Source organism: Mauremys mutica, chromosome 2 (genome assembly GCF_020497125.1).
Source record: "Mauremys mutica isolate MM-2020 ecotype Southern chromosome 2, ASM2049712v1, whole genome shotgun sequence".
NCBI classification, from domain to species: domain Eukaryota; kingdom Metazoa; phylum Chordata; order Testudines; family Geoemydidae; genus Mauremys; species Mauremys mutica.
Window position 1 is genome coordinate 164,317,623 of NC_059073.1, and position 16,088 is coordinate 164,333,710.

At 43.7% G+C, this 16,088-nt stretch overlaps 1 protein-coding gene across 2 annotated transcripts in view; it reads left to right on the forward strand.

Annotated features, from left to right (window-relative positions):
• Positions 1–16,088, forward strand: part of SEMA5A (semaphorin 5A) — a 668,529-nt gene that overhangs the window by 310,134 nt on the left and 342,307 nt on the right. The window contains exon 1 of one of the 2 annotated variants that reach the window (XM_045005698.1): positions 7,565–7,684. The exons of the other annotated variant lie outside the window; for it this stretch is intronic. Coding sequence (XP_044861633.1) covers positions 7,565–7,684 — 120 coding nt within the window. Of the gene's footprint in view, positions 1–7,564; positions 7,685–16,088 lie in introns of those variants that run through there. 2 annotated transcript variants of the gene reach the window in all.

The window sequence follows — 16,088 nt, forward strand, 5'->3', positions numbered from 1 at the left end:
GCTTTTCTGTAAGTAAAATATAAAGTTTTCTCTAATTTATTCTGCATTTTTGTGCTCAATTGCTCCAGTTTATACATTTTTTTAAAGTGCCTACATTATACGAAATGAACACAAACTAATTTTGTGAATTCAAAAATAGTTTGTGCTTCATAAAATATCAGACTTTAAGAGCCTCATGAATCATTAAGTGACATCTTTCTAATGTTGTTGTTTTTCCTAGATCTTTTAGCATATGAAACAGTACAGGACATTTACAGATTCATTCCCACTGACCATTTATTTGTCGCAAAATACAAACATGCATACAAAAAACAAAACAGGAAAATTACCAGTGAACAACTATAAGATATATATAGGATGCCCATTACTAAAATCACCTTTAGATGAACCTAAAGGTCATTAATCAAGATGTACATTATAGCTGGGATTTTCAAAGAAACCTAAAGGAATTGAGGGACCAAGTCCTGTAGAAAAAATCAATGGGAGTTAGACATCCAAGTCTTTTTGGCCCCTTTGAAAATTGTAGCCTACAGCGCTACTTGGTATGGTCCAGCAGATAGAATAGTGGGTTGGATGTCAGGAGACCGCTGTACTATTCTCAGCTCTGCCATGCTGTATGACTTGCAGCCAGTTACTTTACATTTCTGTCACAGTTTTCCCATGTGTAAAATAGGGATCGTGATGCTTGTCCTTCTTCATTAACTACATAGACATTTATTGATGAAAGCACTATACAAGAACAGTGTATTATGATTATTTTGTTTATTCTGCATTTACAACTATGGGATGTCTACATTATTTTCTTTTTTGGGGTCTGTATTTTTAAATTAATCATGTTCTTTCATGACCAGTATATTTAAAATGGGCTTGCTGTAGAAATTACTGGGGGAGGTTCTATGTGTAGATGGGGAAATGTTCCTGCTATTGTGGGGAATTTTCCTGGCTTCTATGCCACCCCAGTAGAATCGGATGGTGAAAGGATCTGAGTCCCCGCATCAAGTGCCTTTACCTGGAAGTCTGCCTGAACTCGAGGACTCCGCCACATGGGAGAGAGAAAGAGGAGTCCTCATAACCCTGATAGGGCTGGGCCCAGGATCGTTGGGAAGCTTAATCCCCAGTCACTCTCCTCACTGGCCACTTCCCTGACCTAGTAATCAGCACACAGAACTTAAACCACATCCAATCTATTAAACATCAACTGCAAACAAATAAGGAAAAAAACTGAGGCTGTTAAAGGAACCCTGTAAACAATAGGCTCTGGAACTCTAGAAAATTCAGCCTATTCCTTACACATCCCAGGCCTCCTTCCCAGGACCTGGCTGTGGTGCGGTGATACAACAAGTAAGACACCTTCTCTGGTGGTGGATACACGCCTCAGGCTCTAGATGGCAGGACTCTTCTCTCCAGTATTCACTCTCCAATCAGGTTCACATCCCTCGTCAAAGTCTGGGCTTCAAGACCCTCTCATCTGGCGACATTTCTCTACACAGAGCCGTCTCCACCTTGTTTTCCCCACCCACTCCCTGCTCTTGGCTCCAGTTTACTTCTGGTACAGCAGGCCTTTCGCTACCCCATCTCTGGTTGGTCCTGGTTTGCCATTGGTGTGACTGGTCTCTGCTGCTCCAGCTCCCTCACTCTGTGCTGCTCCTTGGGCTGCTCCACTCTCCCCAGCTCTGCTCTGGCTGCTCCAATCAGCCTCTTGTGCCTTACTTTGCCCATGCAGCCACAGCTCACACAGAAGACAGGCCATGGGCTTTCAAGTCTCTCATTTGCTTCTCCATCCTTTCAATCTGGCTGACTTGGAGTGTTGGCCTCTCCCCATTGGCTCTCGGGACCTTCAGTCGCAGGAAGCTGACTGCTCTTTGGGCCTCCCCCTTCTCCTAGTGTTAGGAGAGGGCCAGCCAAAAAGTTTCAATAAGGGGCCAACAGACCCCTTTCATATGGCTTATGTTATTCAGGAAGTTGTATTAGATGATCATAATGGTCCTTTCAGTCCTTAAAACCTATGCATCTATAAAAATAACGAAAAATGGAGGCAATATTCTGCAGGTGTTATCTGAGCAAAACTCCCATTGTCTTTTCTAGGAGTTTTGCTCAAGGAAGAACTGCAGAATTTACCCTTGGAACAGGGAGAGCTTGACCACATATTGCTAAGTAATTGCTGTACAAATCAAAGAGGCAATGTTAATTAGTTATTTACAATTTTATATATATATATATTTTAAATTATGCCTAACAGCCATCTATTAAAATATTAAAGGTAATAATTGTAAAGTCAGTAGTTGCTGCTGGGCATTTAGTGCTTCTGAAAATTAGTCCATTTATGTAGGAATGTAAGGCCTGGTCTATCTACAAATTTTTGTACCAATATGACTATTTTGGTTAGTGGTGTGATTTTTTTAAACTGAAATAATTATACTTGTACAACCTCTAGCATAAATTCAGTTATACCAGTGGCAGAGAGCTGTCTTCAGACAATTTTTGCAATTTGTTTTTGGTTTTCTTTGTGTCTCTGTGACGGTCTTTGCTCATGGGGAGCATTGCCTAGTGGTCAGGGCTTAGGCCTTTCAAAATGAAGAGAGGGGTTTTGGTAGGGAAGCCTGGGCCCTTCCACTCAAGCCCAGGCTCCTTTGTGGGCTATCAAAGGTCTGACACCAAAGAGTGCCTTAAGGCTGCCCTCCCTGGGCCATTTCTTATCACCCTGTATTGCCCAAAGTTTGCAGTCTGTAACAGGAAGGTGTGAAGGAGGTCAGCTCATCACTTGGCACCTCTTCTCCTTCTGGCTTGACAGCTCTCTCTCTCTAGGGGTGGCAGCTGCCTCCTCTCATGCCTTGGGCCTCTGGGCAGGTCAGTTCCAAGTCTCTCCCTGTTATATCCTTGGGGCAACCGGTGTAGGAAGCAATCACTTGAGGCCAGAGGCAGCTAACCAAAACCTCCATTTTATTTACAGATATACAGAGAGCTCACTCAGCCGGTTGAAACCGGCTGAGCTAACCCATAATAATCTAACTCAGTTGCCATAGCAACAAAAACCATGACAACCAAATACACAACATATTCCTCCCCCCCTAATAAGAACATCCCCTAAATAAAACACACACTAAACTAGAGAAGGAGGGTAGACTGCCTCCATTCCCGGCTAAACCCTGGGGATTATTTTGCCCCATAACCGTGGGTTCGCCCTAGCTAAAGATCCAGCCGATGAGGAGGCCTTCTGTCTCTAGGTGGATTACGGCGAACTTCTGGTGTTATTGCACCCGAAAGCACTAGGGGCTCAGGGTCCGCAGCACGAACAGGTGAGGAGGTGGTATCAGCTCGTGCTGGGCAAAGGGGTATCTCAGCCGCCGGCAGTAATGGAGGAGAACAGTCAGAAACAGGTGACTCGTGATTCGGTCCCTCACCAGAAGAGGTGAAGTCAGACCCCTCAACTGCAGATGGGTCCTGAGGACTGGCATGACCTGGCAACAGCTGATCTACATGTCGCCGCCAGGTAAGATACTCTGCAGTCCGGACTGTGTAGGAAACAGGTCCTGTTTGAGTGATGACTGTGGCCGGAACCCATTTAGCTCTGGAAGTATAATTCCGAGCCAAAACTGGCTGTCCTGGGCTAAAGGTTCGGTCTTTTGCTCTGGGTGCCCGTCTGATGACTTGATATTGCTGCTGATGTTGCACAATTTGTCGGGGTTCAGAAGGTTTCAGCAGATCAAAGCAAGTGCGCAGCTGTCGTCCCATCATTAGAAAGGCCGGAGATGCGTGGGTCGTAGCATGAGGTGTGTTTCTGTAGGAAAGTAAAAAGGTATCCAGACGCTTTTGAATGGAGTGTTGTCCCCTTGCTGATTTCAAAGCGTTTTTCATTGTCTGCACAAATCTTTCAGCTAATCCGTTGGTGGACGGATGATATGGTGCTGACGTGATGTGGTGTATCCCATTTGCCTTCATAAAATTTTGAAACTCCTGAGAAACGAACTGCGGTCCGTTGTCGCTCACAGTTGAACAACAGTTGAACAGGAGGACCAAAACGACTAAAGAGTCCTCGTAGTTTTTGGATAGTACTCTCTGCAGAAGTGGACTGCATTATAGAGACTTCTGGCCATTTAGAATGGGCATCTATTGCCACCAAGAACATGCTTCCTTCAAGGGGGCCAGCAAAGTCAACGTGAATACGTTGCCACGGGTTTTCAGGCCAGTCCCATGGGTGTAGGGGTGCCCACTGGGGTGCATTCCTCACACCCTGACATGACATACAAGCTTTTGCCTTCTCTTCAATAGCGCTGTCCAGTCCAGGCCACCAAAAATAGCTTCGTGCAATTTCCTTCATGTGCACTATTCCACAGTGACCGGAATGTAGCTGTTCTAACATCTGTGATCTCAGTGGTGGTGGAATAATGACACGTCTCCCCCACAATAAACAACCAGATTGGACCGATAACTCCGTCCGCTTGGACATGTAGGGAACAAGGTCGGATGAGACCGGAGAGGTTTGTCGAGATTTTCCATGCATCACCAGGTCCATAACGTGGGACAATACTGGGTCAACGCGAGTTGCCTTCTTTATCTGAGTAGCAGTGATGGGTGTATTCTCTACCTGTTCAAAGTAGAAGATTTCCTTTTGGGCACTATCTTGGTGTTTGACCGGCAAAGGCAACCTTGAGAGGCCATCTGCATTGCCGTGCAGAGTGGATTTCCGATATTTGATTTCATATGTGTGTGCTGAAAGTAACAATGCCCAACGTTGCATACGACTAGCAGCTAATGGGGGAATGCCTGTGTAGGGTCCAAAAATTGATGTCAGAGGTCGATGGTCTGTGAGAAGAGTAAATTTTCGCCCAAACAGGTACTGATGAAACTTCCGAATTCCAAAAACAATTCCTAATGCCTCACGTTCGATTTGGGCGTAGTTAGTTTCTGCTTTGCTTAGAGTGCGTGAAGCAAAAGCAATAGGTCTCTCTTCTCCTGAAGGCATAATATGTGACACGACTGCTCCCACTCCATAAGGGGAGGCATCGCAGGCCAATTGCAGTGGTAAGGATGGATCAAAGTGCGTTAGAACTTCAGAATTTAGCAATGCATCCTTAGCTTTGTTAAACGCAACATCACAGGCTTCAGTCCACTTCCAGGCCTTGTTCTGCCCAAGGAGCTCATGAAGTGGTTTTAGCAGTGTGGCTAACTGTGAGATGAACTTTCCATAATAGTTCAGGAGTCCTAGAAACGAGCGCAGCTGGCTTACATTTCGAGGTGGGGGAACCTCCACAATAGCTTTAACTTTTGCAGGGGCCTTATGAAGACCTGCAGAATCAATGATGTGTCCCAAATATTCAACAGAGGGCTTGAAGAATTCACACTTGTCTTTGCGAACTCGTAGGCCATACTCTTCCAGTCTTTGTAGGGTAGCCTCTAAATTCTTTAAGTGATCCTCTTCATTTCTTCCAGTGACCAGGATATCATCCAGATAGCACTGAACTCCTGACAAGCCACACAAGATCTGGTCCATAGCCCTCTGGAACAGGGCGGGAGCAGATGTTATTCCGAAGGGTAGGCGACAGTATCGATAAAGCCCCTTATGAGTCACAATAGTCAACAGCTCTTGGGACTTTTCATCGATGTGCATCTGTAAATATGCTTGACTCAGATCAATCTTACTGAACTTTTGTCCCCCAGCCAGGCCTGCGAAGAGGTCATCGATGCGGGGAAGCGGGTATTGCTCTGCACACAACACTGGGTTGACAGTGACTTTAAAATCACCGCAAATCCGGAGAGAGCCATCTTTCTTCACGATTGGAACGATAGGAGTGGCCCATGAGCTATGGGTAACTGGTATTAGGACTCCATTGGTGACCAGGCGCTCCAGGTCTGCTTCAACTTTTGGCCTGATGGCATATGGCACAGTTCGGGCTTTCAGATATTTTGGTGGACTGTCAGGTTTAATGTTCAATGTCACAGTGATTCCCTTCATACTTCCCAAATCATCTCCAAAAACAGCAGCATGTTTCCTTAGAATAGGGGTTAGACTGGTTTCTTCTTTAGTCATCCGGTGCACTTCTGCCCAGTTCAGTTGAATCTTCCCAAGCCAAGACCTACCCATTAAGGCTGGGTAGTCACCTCTCACCACAAACAGTGGCAATTTAGCCGCCTGTCCATTGAGCTCCACCTTAACATCAATAGTGCCCAACATGGGCACAGCTTCACCTGTATACGTCTTCAGAACAGTTTTTGTTGCCTTAAGCGGAAGATGCTGTAGCTTTTCCTTATACACAGTCTCAGGAACCAGCGAGACAGCTGCACCGGTGTCTAGTTCCATGTGTATAGGTTTGCCCTCCAATAAAGGGGTTACCCAGTATTCATTTGAGCCCGCTGCCAAAGACAAAACATGCAGTGGCACTTCCTCTTGTGAGGAGGTGTCACCTTGATCATCCTGGGTCTGCTCTAGGGTATGCAAGGTTCCTCTTTTTGTCGGCCAGACCACAGGCCTCTTTTTCTTTTGTTTACAGGCATACTCAATGTGTCCCTTTTTGCCACAGTGTCGACACACCAGGTCCTTACACCAGCATTCTGATGCCTGGTGACCCAGCTTACCACAGCGGTAACATTCTTGACTCTGCACCGTTTTGTGGGTCAGTTCTTGTGACACTTTTTGCACCCTAGGGGATGCACCGATGTATTGTGCCTCCCTTGTAGCCAGTTCCATGGAGACAGCAATATCAACAGCCTTCTGTAATGTAAGCTGAGCCTCTGTCAGTAGGCGCTTCCGTATAGCTTCACTGCAGAGGCCACACACTAACCTGTCACGCAGGGCATCATTTAGCATCTCTTTAAATTCACAGTGTTCTGCTAGCTTTTTTAAAATGGCTACAAATTGTACAACTGTTTCATCTTCCTTTTGGTCTCTTTTGTGGAACCTATATCTTTCAGCAATTACCAGTGGTTTTGGGGAGAAATGAGACCCCAGGATTTCCACAATGTCACTGTAAGATTTAGTCTCAGGCTTAACAGGATGCAGTAAGCTGTGTAGCAGAGAGTAGGTTTTAGCCCCTACAACAGTTAAGAATATTGGCACCTTCTTCGCTTCTGTAATGTCATTTGCAATACCAAAAAGCTCAAAACGCTCAGTATACACATGCCACTGCTCTGTATTCTCATCAAAAGGCTCCAGGGGCCTGGTCAGAGTAGCCATGATTTTTAGTTTCACTTTCACAGTCAGTGCAAACAAGCAGCTTTTTTTGTTTGTTTGTTCTTTACCTTAACTTCTACTTCCTTCTGTTACTGGAGCAGCACCGAGTCTCACCCTCGTCGCCAGTGTTATATCCTTGGGGCAACCGGTGTAGGAAGCAATCACTTGAGGCCAGAGAGCAGGCAGCTAACCAAAACCTCCATTTTATTTACAGATATACAGAGAGCTCACTCAGCCGGTTGAAACCGGCTGAGCTAACCCATAATAATCTAACTCAGTTGCCATAGCAACAAAAACCATGACAACCAAATACACAACACTCCCCTTCGGGGAAGTCCATAAACAAAGCACAGGGAATCAACACAAATAAACTGGGTTAGTAGGTGAGAGGGGGAAATGCCTCTCTCTCCAGGTAGAAGAGAAGCAGGTCCTGCCTTCCCTCAGGAAGAGACTTTTAGGCAGTTGTGGATGGGAAAGATCCTGCCTTCCCTCAGCCCTTTCCTCAGGAGCTGCAAGGTAACGGTCCTTTCTGTTTCCCGGTCTGCCCCAAGTGAGCTGTTCTGACCCCTCTTAACTCCTCCCCAGTCTGTGCACCTCTTGTGGGTGTTGTGGGCTAGGGCTGGCTGAGCCCACAGCAGCTTCTTAACTCTTTGTTGCCCACTGTGGGGGTTTTATACCCCATCACAGTCTCCCAGACTGAAACTGAAGGCTTGTCTACACAGTATAATAATGCAAACCAGTGGGGTGTGACTTCTAAAGCTTACCAATATATTGTACACGATCTGGCCCATGTAGACCCTGCTTCCTTGCACTAAAAGTTCCCTAATGCATGTTAACATAGTGCTGTTTGAAGCAGGAGTACATTAGTGCATGCTAGATAACATTTTGTGTATTTCAGGCCAGCTGGGACCACCTGGACCATTTAGTGCGTGATACGCTGGTGCGATTTAGAATTCATATCCCACTGGTGGGCATTTATGAAGGTGGTTGTTATTTGAAGAGGAACCTGGGAAGAATTTGTGCCCCTTCCCCTAGGCTCTCTGTTGTCTTTAAATCATGAGCTGTTCAGGTCACGGACAATTTTTTATTCTAAGTTTGTGCAAGCGCTAGCACGATGGGGCCTTGACCATGGTTGAGGGTTTTGAGAACTACCAGAATGCAAATAATAATAATAATAATAATTAATAATATCACAGGCTGACTTCAGTTATCCAGTGCCATCTAAACTGTGGTCAAACAATTGTATGATTTCACTTTACTGGCGGGCTTGTTGCTTGCTGTAGCATCCTTGTATATTTTTATTCAAAACCATACTGTGTTGACATGGAAATATGGCTTCTGAACTTCATTTACAAAAACAACAATCATTAAAAATACAGAAATTCCAAAAATGTTTTTCTCAATATTTAAAAATTATTTAATCTTTCATAAAATAACAAGTTCACTGACTTTTAGTTTAATAAAACTAACATAAACACAACTTTATTTTTGACCATGCTTATGAGAAGTTCATATGTAACATTTATTATTTTTTTGTTATAAAACGCACACTTTCCCCACCCACTGGAATAAATTCCCCTGTTAGTTGCATTTTCAAAAAGAACCTTGATTGTGGAATTGTACCCTGTGCCTCCATAATAAGTAATTACCCTTCTATGTGTTCTCTCATATTTGCTTTTATGAATATGGCCCTACCAAATTCATGGCCATGAAAAGCACATCACGGACTGTGAAATCTGGTCTCCCCCCATGAAAACTGGTCTTTTGTGTTCTTTTACCCTATACTATACAGATTTCAAGGAGTAGGCCAGCATTTCTCAAATTCGGCGCCAACCCAAAAGGGAGTTGCAGGGGTGTCACTAGGTTATTTTAGGGGGGGTCATGGTATTGCCACCCTTACTTGTGCGCTGCCTTCACAGCTGGGCAACGGGAGAGTGGTGATTGTTGGCCAGGCACCCCGCTCTGAAGGCAGCACCCCACCAACAGCACAGAAGTAAGGGTGGCAATCCCATACCATGCCACCCTTACTTCTACAGTGCTGCTGCTGACGGCAGCTCTGCCTTCAGAGCTGGGCTCCCAGCCAGCAGCCACCGCTCTCCAGCTACCCAGCTCTGCAGGCAACACCGCCACCAGCAGCAGTGCAGAAGTAATGGTAGCAGTACCGCAACCCCCCGACCCTAACGTTGTGACCCTCCCACAACTCCTTTTTGGGTCTAGATCCCTACAATTACAACACTGTGAAATTTCAGATTTAAATACCTGAACTCATGAAATTTACAATTTTTAAAATCCTATGACCGTGAAATTGACCAAAATGGACCATGAATTTGATAGGGCCCTACTTAGGAAATGGTTAAATAGAATAAAGAATATTTCTAAAATATCAGTAGCTTGCATTGTATTTGGATGAGTTATTAAATGAAGATTAATATGAAATTTATATCTGTTGTAAATGAAAAGAATGCGTGTGTGGGAGAGGTCAGAAATACTGTAAATGTCCCTGAGCACTCAGTGTCACAGATCTGTGAGTTAGCTGGATATGTATAAAATTACAAGTAGACAGAGACTCCCTATTGAATATATGTCTGAAAAGGCACCTGTGTGTTGCTTATTCTAGCAAGTATGTGAAATGCCTTGTGCTGATGAAATGTGAAACAGCTATACCTGTTTTGATGGGAGTATGTGACTAATTGGTGTATGGGGCCGAAATTGCCCACGTTTTGGGAATTCCACCGTTCTAGCACAAATGCATGAGACATACAGCAGTCCTAGTATTCCTTTAAATGTGGAGAAATGTCCTACAGCAGCTACCTTTGGGATTATTTGTAATTTATCACAGCCCTGCATCAAGAGTTTACCTGCTGCTATAACCTTGCAGTGGATACAGCCTCGTTCCCAATCTGTATACTCAGCCAGCACTGGCTAGTGCTTGAGGGGTGTTCATAGCCACATCCCATATTTTCCTGCTCCCCTTTGAGATGTTTTGCTCACCAAGTATCCTGATGACACAGGTAACCTGGGCTGAAATTGTGCTGGCTACTGCAAGGATATAAAGGAGACTGTGTATCCATGCACAGTTTCCCCCTTATGAGCACACTGCAGGTTAACCTCTTTAAATTCATGAGCTGTTCCACTTTCTAGGGTTATTATGCAGCTGGAGATCTCAGTTTTAGAATCAAATCCAAAAGGCTCCAAATCCTACAACTTCTCAAGTTTTGCAAAGTAAAATGTTTTTGTGGTGCTGGTGGGAGGAATTTGGAAGCGCACATTTAAAAGTATTTAGACTGTTGCCAACTAGGAATGCTTGTCCTGACTCCCCTTGCATCAGATCTGCATTCTCCTCCTAGGATTCTCTAAATGCCAATCCTTCCATGTGAAAACAAGAGGCAACAGTCAAATGATTGAGATTCCTATTTAGTTCTTGACATTTGGAAAGTTGGCATTCTTTCTACTGTAACTCTTGACAAGCCATGTCCTTACTGCAAAAGAGTATTGGGTTTGAAAATGTGTTAAGTAACATGGTTTAATTAACACAATATTAAACATTATTTAGCACCTAGTTTAGATAGGGACAAATTGTGTTCAAAACAATTTGTCCATGTTTGCACTAGGTGGCTTAGTTGTGTCAGTGAAATTGTTAGTTAGCATGTTTTCTAACAGAATGCTCTTTTCGAGTACAGAGACCTGTCTGGAAGTAAGGGGTTAAACTGGTGAGTGCAGGAATAGTCCACCCAGTGCAGCAACATGTTAACTGATTTTTAAGCCATTAGAGCAGTACAGTTAATGATGACTTAGTAAGAGAAGGAGAAAGGAAAAGATTTAGAAAGACAAAACGCAAAGGCCAAAGCCTGTGTTACATTTTGTATCTTACTTTTGATTCTTCCTTTGTATGATTGTTTTACTTAGCTTTACATTTGTTTCAGCATCCTTCATGGAACCAGTTGCAAAATATGGGCTTAATGGTTATGTTAATATGGCGTTTTTATTCAATTTCCCTAGATGACACTGACATTTTGTATTGTACCATCACACTGAAAATGTTATATAGTTAGCATTGAAAAGCTGCTGGCAACAGTGCTGCTTTCTGAGTTTTTCATGCTGAAAACTTCTTGGGGAGCTCTTGGTTCCTTCAAAGAGTGCACACTTAACTTCCTCCTTCAAAATACAAATCACTCCATTTACCCACTATGTGGGTAATATAGGCATACATACATGCTGTGTGAGGCTCTTTTATTCAGAATGTTTAAAATATTAATAAACTTTTAAAAAATTAAAAATTGAGAAGTAAATATAGTTTTAAAAAATGTAAATTTGAGAACAGACAGATGTAAATTAAAAAAGAAACAAACAAGTACATAGAGAGATTATCAGAAGCTAACAAATTGTGTGTCTATTATCATTTTGATCACTTTCACCCCAGTCCGGCAAAGACATACGTCTGTGCTTAAACTGATGCTTGTGAATGCAGCCATTGCTTTTAATGGGAGTACAAACGTAACAAAAACACGTACATGTCCCTGGGTCGGAGCCTGGTGAAGACAGTGGACCCAGGCTCCCCTACCAACCCTTAAAGGTGGGATAACAAAAAGAGTCTATCCCCCAGTGGGGAATCTAGCTGGGGAAAGCCCTGAATCCACAAGGGTCCAGACCTTAAGCCCCAAAGCTAAGGAGAAAGTCCTGAAGCCCTTGTGGGTACCGAAATACTTTTCTGTTATTGGACTTTTCTTTTTGTATAACCCAAAAGGGGTGGACTAGAACACAGGACCTGGCAGGAGGGCTGAGCCACAAAAGGGTCTGATCCCAGTGGACAGAGTTGTAGAGGAAAAAGCAGATATCAGAAAGAGGGACCACCTGCCCCACCCCTGCCTGAATCCCAGACAGCACTGCTAATGAGGGTCACCTTCACAGTGCCATAGAAAAGCCCATGAGGAACTTAATAATTCTGTCTTTGCAGCCAGGGCCGGCTCTAGGCACCAGCGGGCCAAGCACCCGCTTGGGGCGGCATCCTGGGGAGGGCGGCAGATGGCCCCGGTGGACCTCCCGCAGACATGCCTGCGGGAGGTCCACCGGAGCCGCCGACCCGCAACCGCCAGAGCGCCGCCCCCGCCCCAGCAAATCCTAGCCGCGGCTGGGAGTTAAAAGGCTCTGGGCTCCCCGCCGCCGCGGGCAGCCCGGAGCCTTCTGATTCCCAGCCGCGGCTGGGAGTTAAAAGGCTCTGGGCTCCCCGCCGCCGCGGGCAGCCCGGAGCCTTCTGATTCCCAGCCGCGGCTGGGAGTTAAAAGGCTCTGGGCTCCCCGCCGCAGCGGGCAGCCCGGAGCCTTCTGATTCCCAGCCGCGGCTGGGATTTAAAAGGCTCTGGGCTCCCCGCAGCGGGGAGCCCAGAGCCCTTTAGACACGCCTGCCGCCCTAAGGGCGCACGGACTGCCCCCCCAGCCCAGGGCGGCAATTCAGTGCGCTGCTTGGGGCGACAAAAACTCTAGAGCCGGCCCTGTTTGCAGCAGAGTTTGAATAGTGTGAGTAAAATCAGGACTTTGGCCTCATAGTGAACAATGAGTGTAAAATGAAATACTGCACCATTCATCCTGTGCACTGAATGAGGTAGAGGTCACTGGGAAAAAATAGTAAAAGTGTATGTGATCACATAGTTAAAGACTGTGTCATAATGCATACATGCAAGGGGGCTGAATTAGGTTGAACAGGCAACCTTAATTCTGGCATTTCCTCACTTAAGTGCTTGACTGTATGATTTCAATGTTCTTTTAACATAGATGTGTCTGTGTGTAACTTAATCTTTATATTGCAGTAGTGTCCAGGTGTTCCACTCATGTTTGGATACTCACTATGCTAGATGTGGTACAGGTGCTTATGAACATGTGGTCTGTGCCCTAAATAATTTACATTTTATATGGAATTACTTCCCTGCAGAGCCTGTGGCTTCCTTCAGGTGCATAGCAGTACTGACTGATTGGGTTATAGAACTATAATGACACTACAAACTCTACCTCCCTATACTGACGCTGCTGACTTTTTATTTATTAATAATGTTCAAAGCCAAACTATCTGTTATGAAGATCTTTAAGAAGTACTCAAAGAGAAGGAATTTATTTTTAGTCAGTTGGAGACCAAGATATGCTAACTAACATAGTTATCTGGGATGTAATATAATTAACATACACTGGAGACTAGTTCTGTGTGTCAGGTGAATCAGTATTTTTCTCTATTTTGTTAAAGTAGTTCCCAAACGAAAACTTTAAATTGGATTGCAAATATACAGCAATAGCTTAAGGGCAGGGTGGGTGGGAAACAAAAAAATAAAACAAAACAACAACAAACAAACCTTAAAGAATGTTCAGGGTTTAGAAAAACAAATTATGGAAACCTAGGAAATTGTAAGTTGTGGTAAAACTTAACAAACAAAACCCAAAAACTTTGGAAATTATTAGTTATACCTACAAAAATGTATAGGCTCATAGAATTTCAAGGCCAGAAGGGACCGTTGTGATTATCTAGTCTGACCTCCCATATAGCACAGGCCATAGGACTTCCCCAAAATAATTCCTTTTGAACTAAAGCATATCTTTAAAAACAAAAACAAATTTCCTATCTTGATTTATAAATTGCCAGTGATGGAGACTCCACCGATAAACTGTTCCAGTGATTAATTAACCTTACTATTAAAAATGTACACCTTATTTGCAGTCTGAATTTGTTTTTCTTCAATTTCTAGCCATTTGATCTTGTTATGCTTTTGCCTGCTAGACTTAACAGCCCATTATCAAATATTTGTTCCCCATATAGAAGCTTATAGACCATGATCAAGGCACCCCTTAATCTTCTTTTTGTTAAGCTAAATAGCTTAAGCTCCTTGAATCTGTCACTATAAGACATGTTTTCTAATCCTTTTACTACATCCATTGAAAGTCAATTCATTTTTCATGCTTGGAAAAGTTACACATATGCACACACACACATGAGGAACTTCACGTGTACAAGTGAACTTATCTAAATAAATTGGCATTTTTGTACATATGACAAAGTCTGTTTTTTCAGGCCACTTGTCTGCTCCTTTGGGTTAGTCTAATTGTTTATCTGTAACCAGTAACCAAGTGGTTGCTCTCACCAGGGTCCTACTACAGACAAGAAGACTGTGTAATGTTCAGTTAGAGCCCATATCACCATTTCATTAGCTCCTGAATATCTGTGGGTCAAGTTACAATTAAATCAGTATACCACATCAGCGTGTACCTCACACGGTATTTGTTTTTCAATAGGCATATCTGTCTGTCTTCCATTTACTAGTAAATGAGACGTTTTTCTGATCTGTGACTCTTCCAGTTTTAACCATAGGTATAATGCAGAGGTTGTTTGTTGTTTTTTTCTTGGTTAAAGGTTTAGTAGAAATTTAACACAAAAATAGTATTCATAAATACAGACAAATTAAGTAACAGAACACAACTCTCCATTTTTGTCCATGTAAAAAAGGCTTTGGTCCTTTGTTATCTTGTATTTGCTTTTAGTTTTAGAAGGATAGTGAGTCTGTTTAGAGTGGGTTAAAAAGTCAGGTAGGTTGTGCTGGACTGGATGGCTATGGATGTTCATAAAGGGCAACGCAAAGCTCGTATTTTTTCCAGGCATTTGAAAACAGGGGTGGAAATAGGAAGGGTGGGGAATTCTTTGGGGAGAAAGAGGATTTGAGTTATGTTGCCAGGGGAGATTTAAGTTGGATATTAGGAAAAACTTTTTCACTAGGAGGGTGGCAAAGCACTGGAATGGGCTACCTAGGGAGGTGGTGGAATCTCCATCCTTAGAGGTTTTTAAGGTCAGGCTTGACAAAGCCCTGGCTGGGATGATTTAGTTGGGGGATTGGTCCTGCTTTGAGCAGGGGGTTGGACTAGATGACCTCCTGAGGTCCCTTCTAACCCTGATATTCTATGATTCTATGATGATATACTGATGGTGAATTATCTTTAAATGTACCCTTAAGACATATTTTTCATTTATGTCAAGGGCATCTAGATTGTGTGGAATCTTTTTAGCTTTCTAAAAATCTGAATAACTGTGTATCTTTTGCACCTGTAGTTCATCAGTTTAAATCCAACCCAGGTTGGTAGTTAACATTTATTGGATGGCTGTTGTATGACTTTGTGAAATGAGTGGGTGATATCATTCCAGTTCCTAGTGCATGAGTGTTGGCATCACCATCATTCCTTGTTGGCAGCCTCAGCAGAAAGGCTTAGCTTTAGTGGATTTGGAGATTGGTTCACTGTCCTACCTGTAGAATTGGGTCTTTTAATTCAGAATTGAGACTAACAGGTGAGACAGTGTGGGGAAAGCTAGCCCATGCTGTCTCATTCTGTTGATAGAGGACTTCTATTCTACTTTGAGGATTGCCTGAATATCAATTATTGTGGCTGTGAAAACATGGAGCTGTATAGTTAAAGGTAATAATTGGAGATATACCAATCTCTTAGAACTGGAAGGGACCTTGAAAGGTCATTGAGTCCAGCCCCCTGCCTTCACTAGCAGGACCAATTTTTGCCCCAGATCCCTAAGTAGCCCCCTCAAGGTATTGAACTCACAACCCTGGTTTTAGCAGGCCAATGCTCAAACCACTGAGCTATCCCTCCCCCCAATATGAATGAGGATGCACCTTGTTCTCTATCACATAGTTCACCCTGAGGCTATACAATGAAGTGCAGCTTCAGTTGCTATTCTGTTTCCCTGACTGCCCTAGGCAGTAAGCATGAATTCAGTGGTGTCTATTAGCCCCTTCCTTATAGGGCAACTTAAATGTTTTTTGAGCATGGTGGTGGTGGTGGGGCCGGTTTTATTCAATATCTTCATTAACGATCTGGAGGATGGTGTGGTCTGCACCCTTAGCAAGTTTGCAGATGACACTAAACTGGGAGGAGTGGTTGAT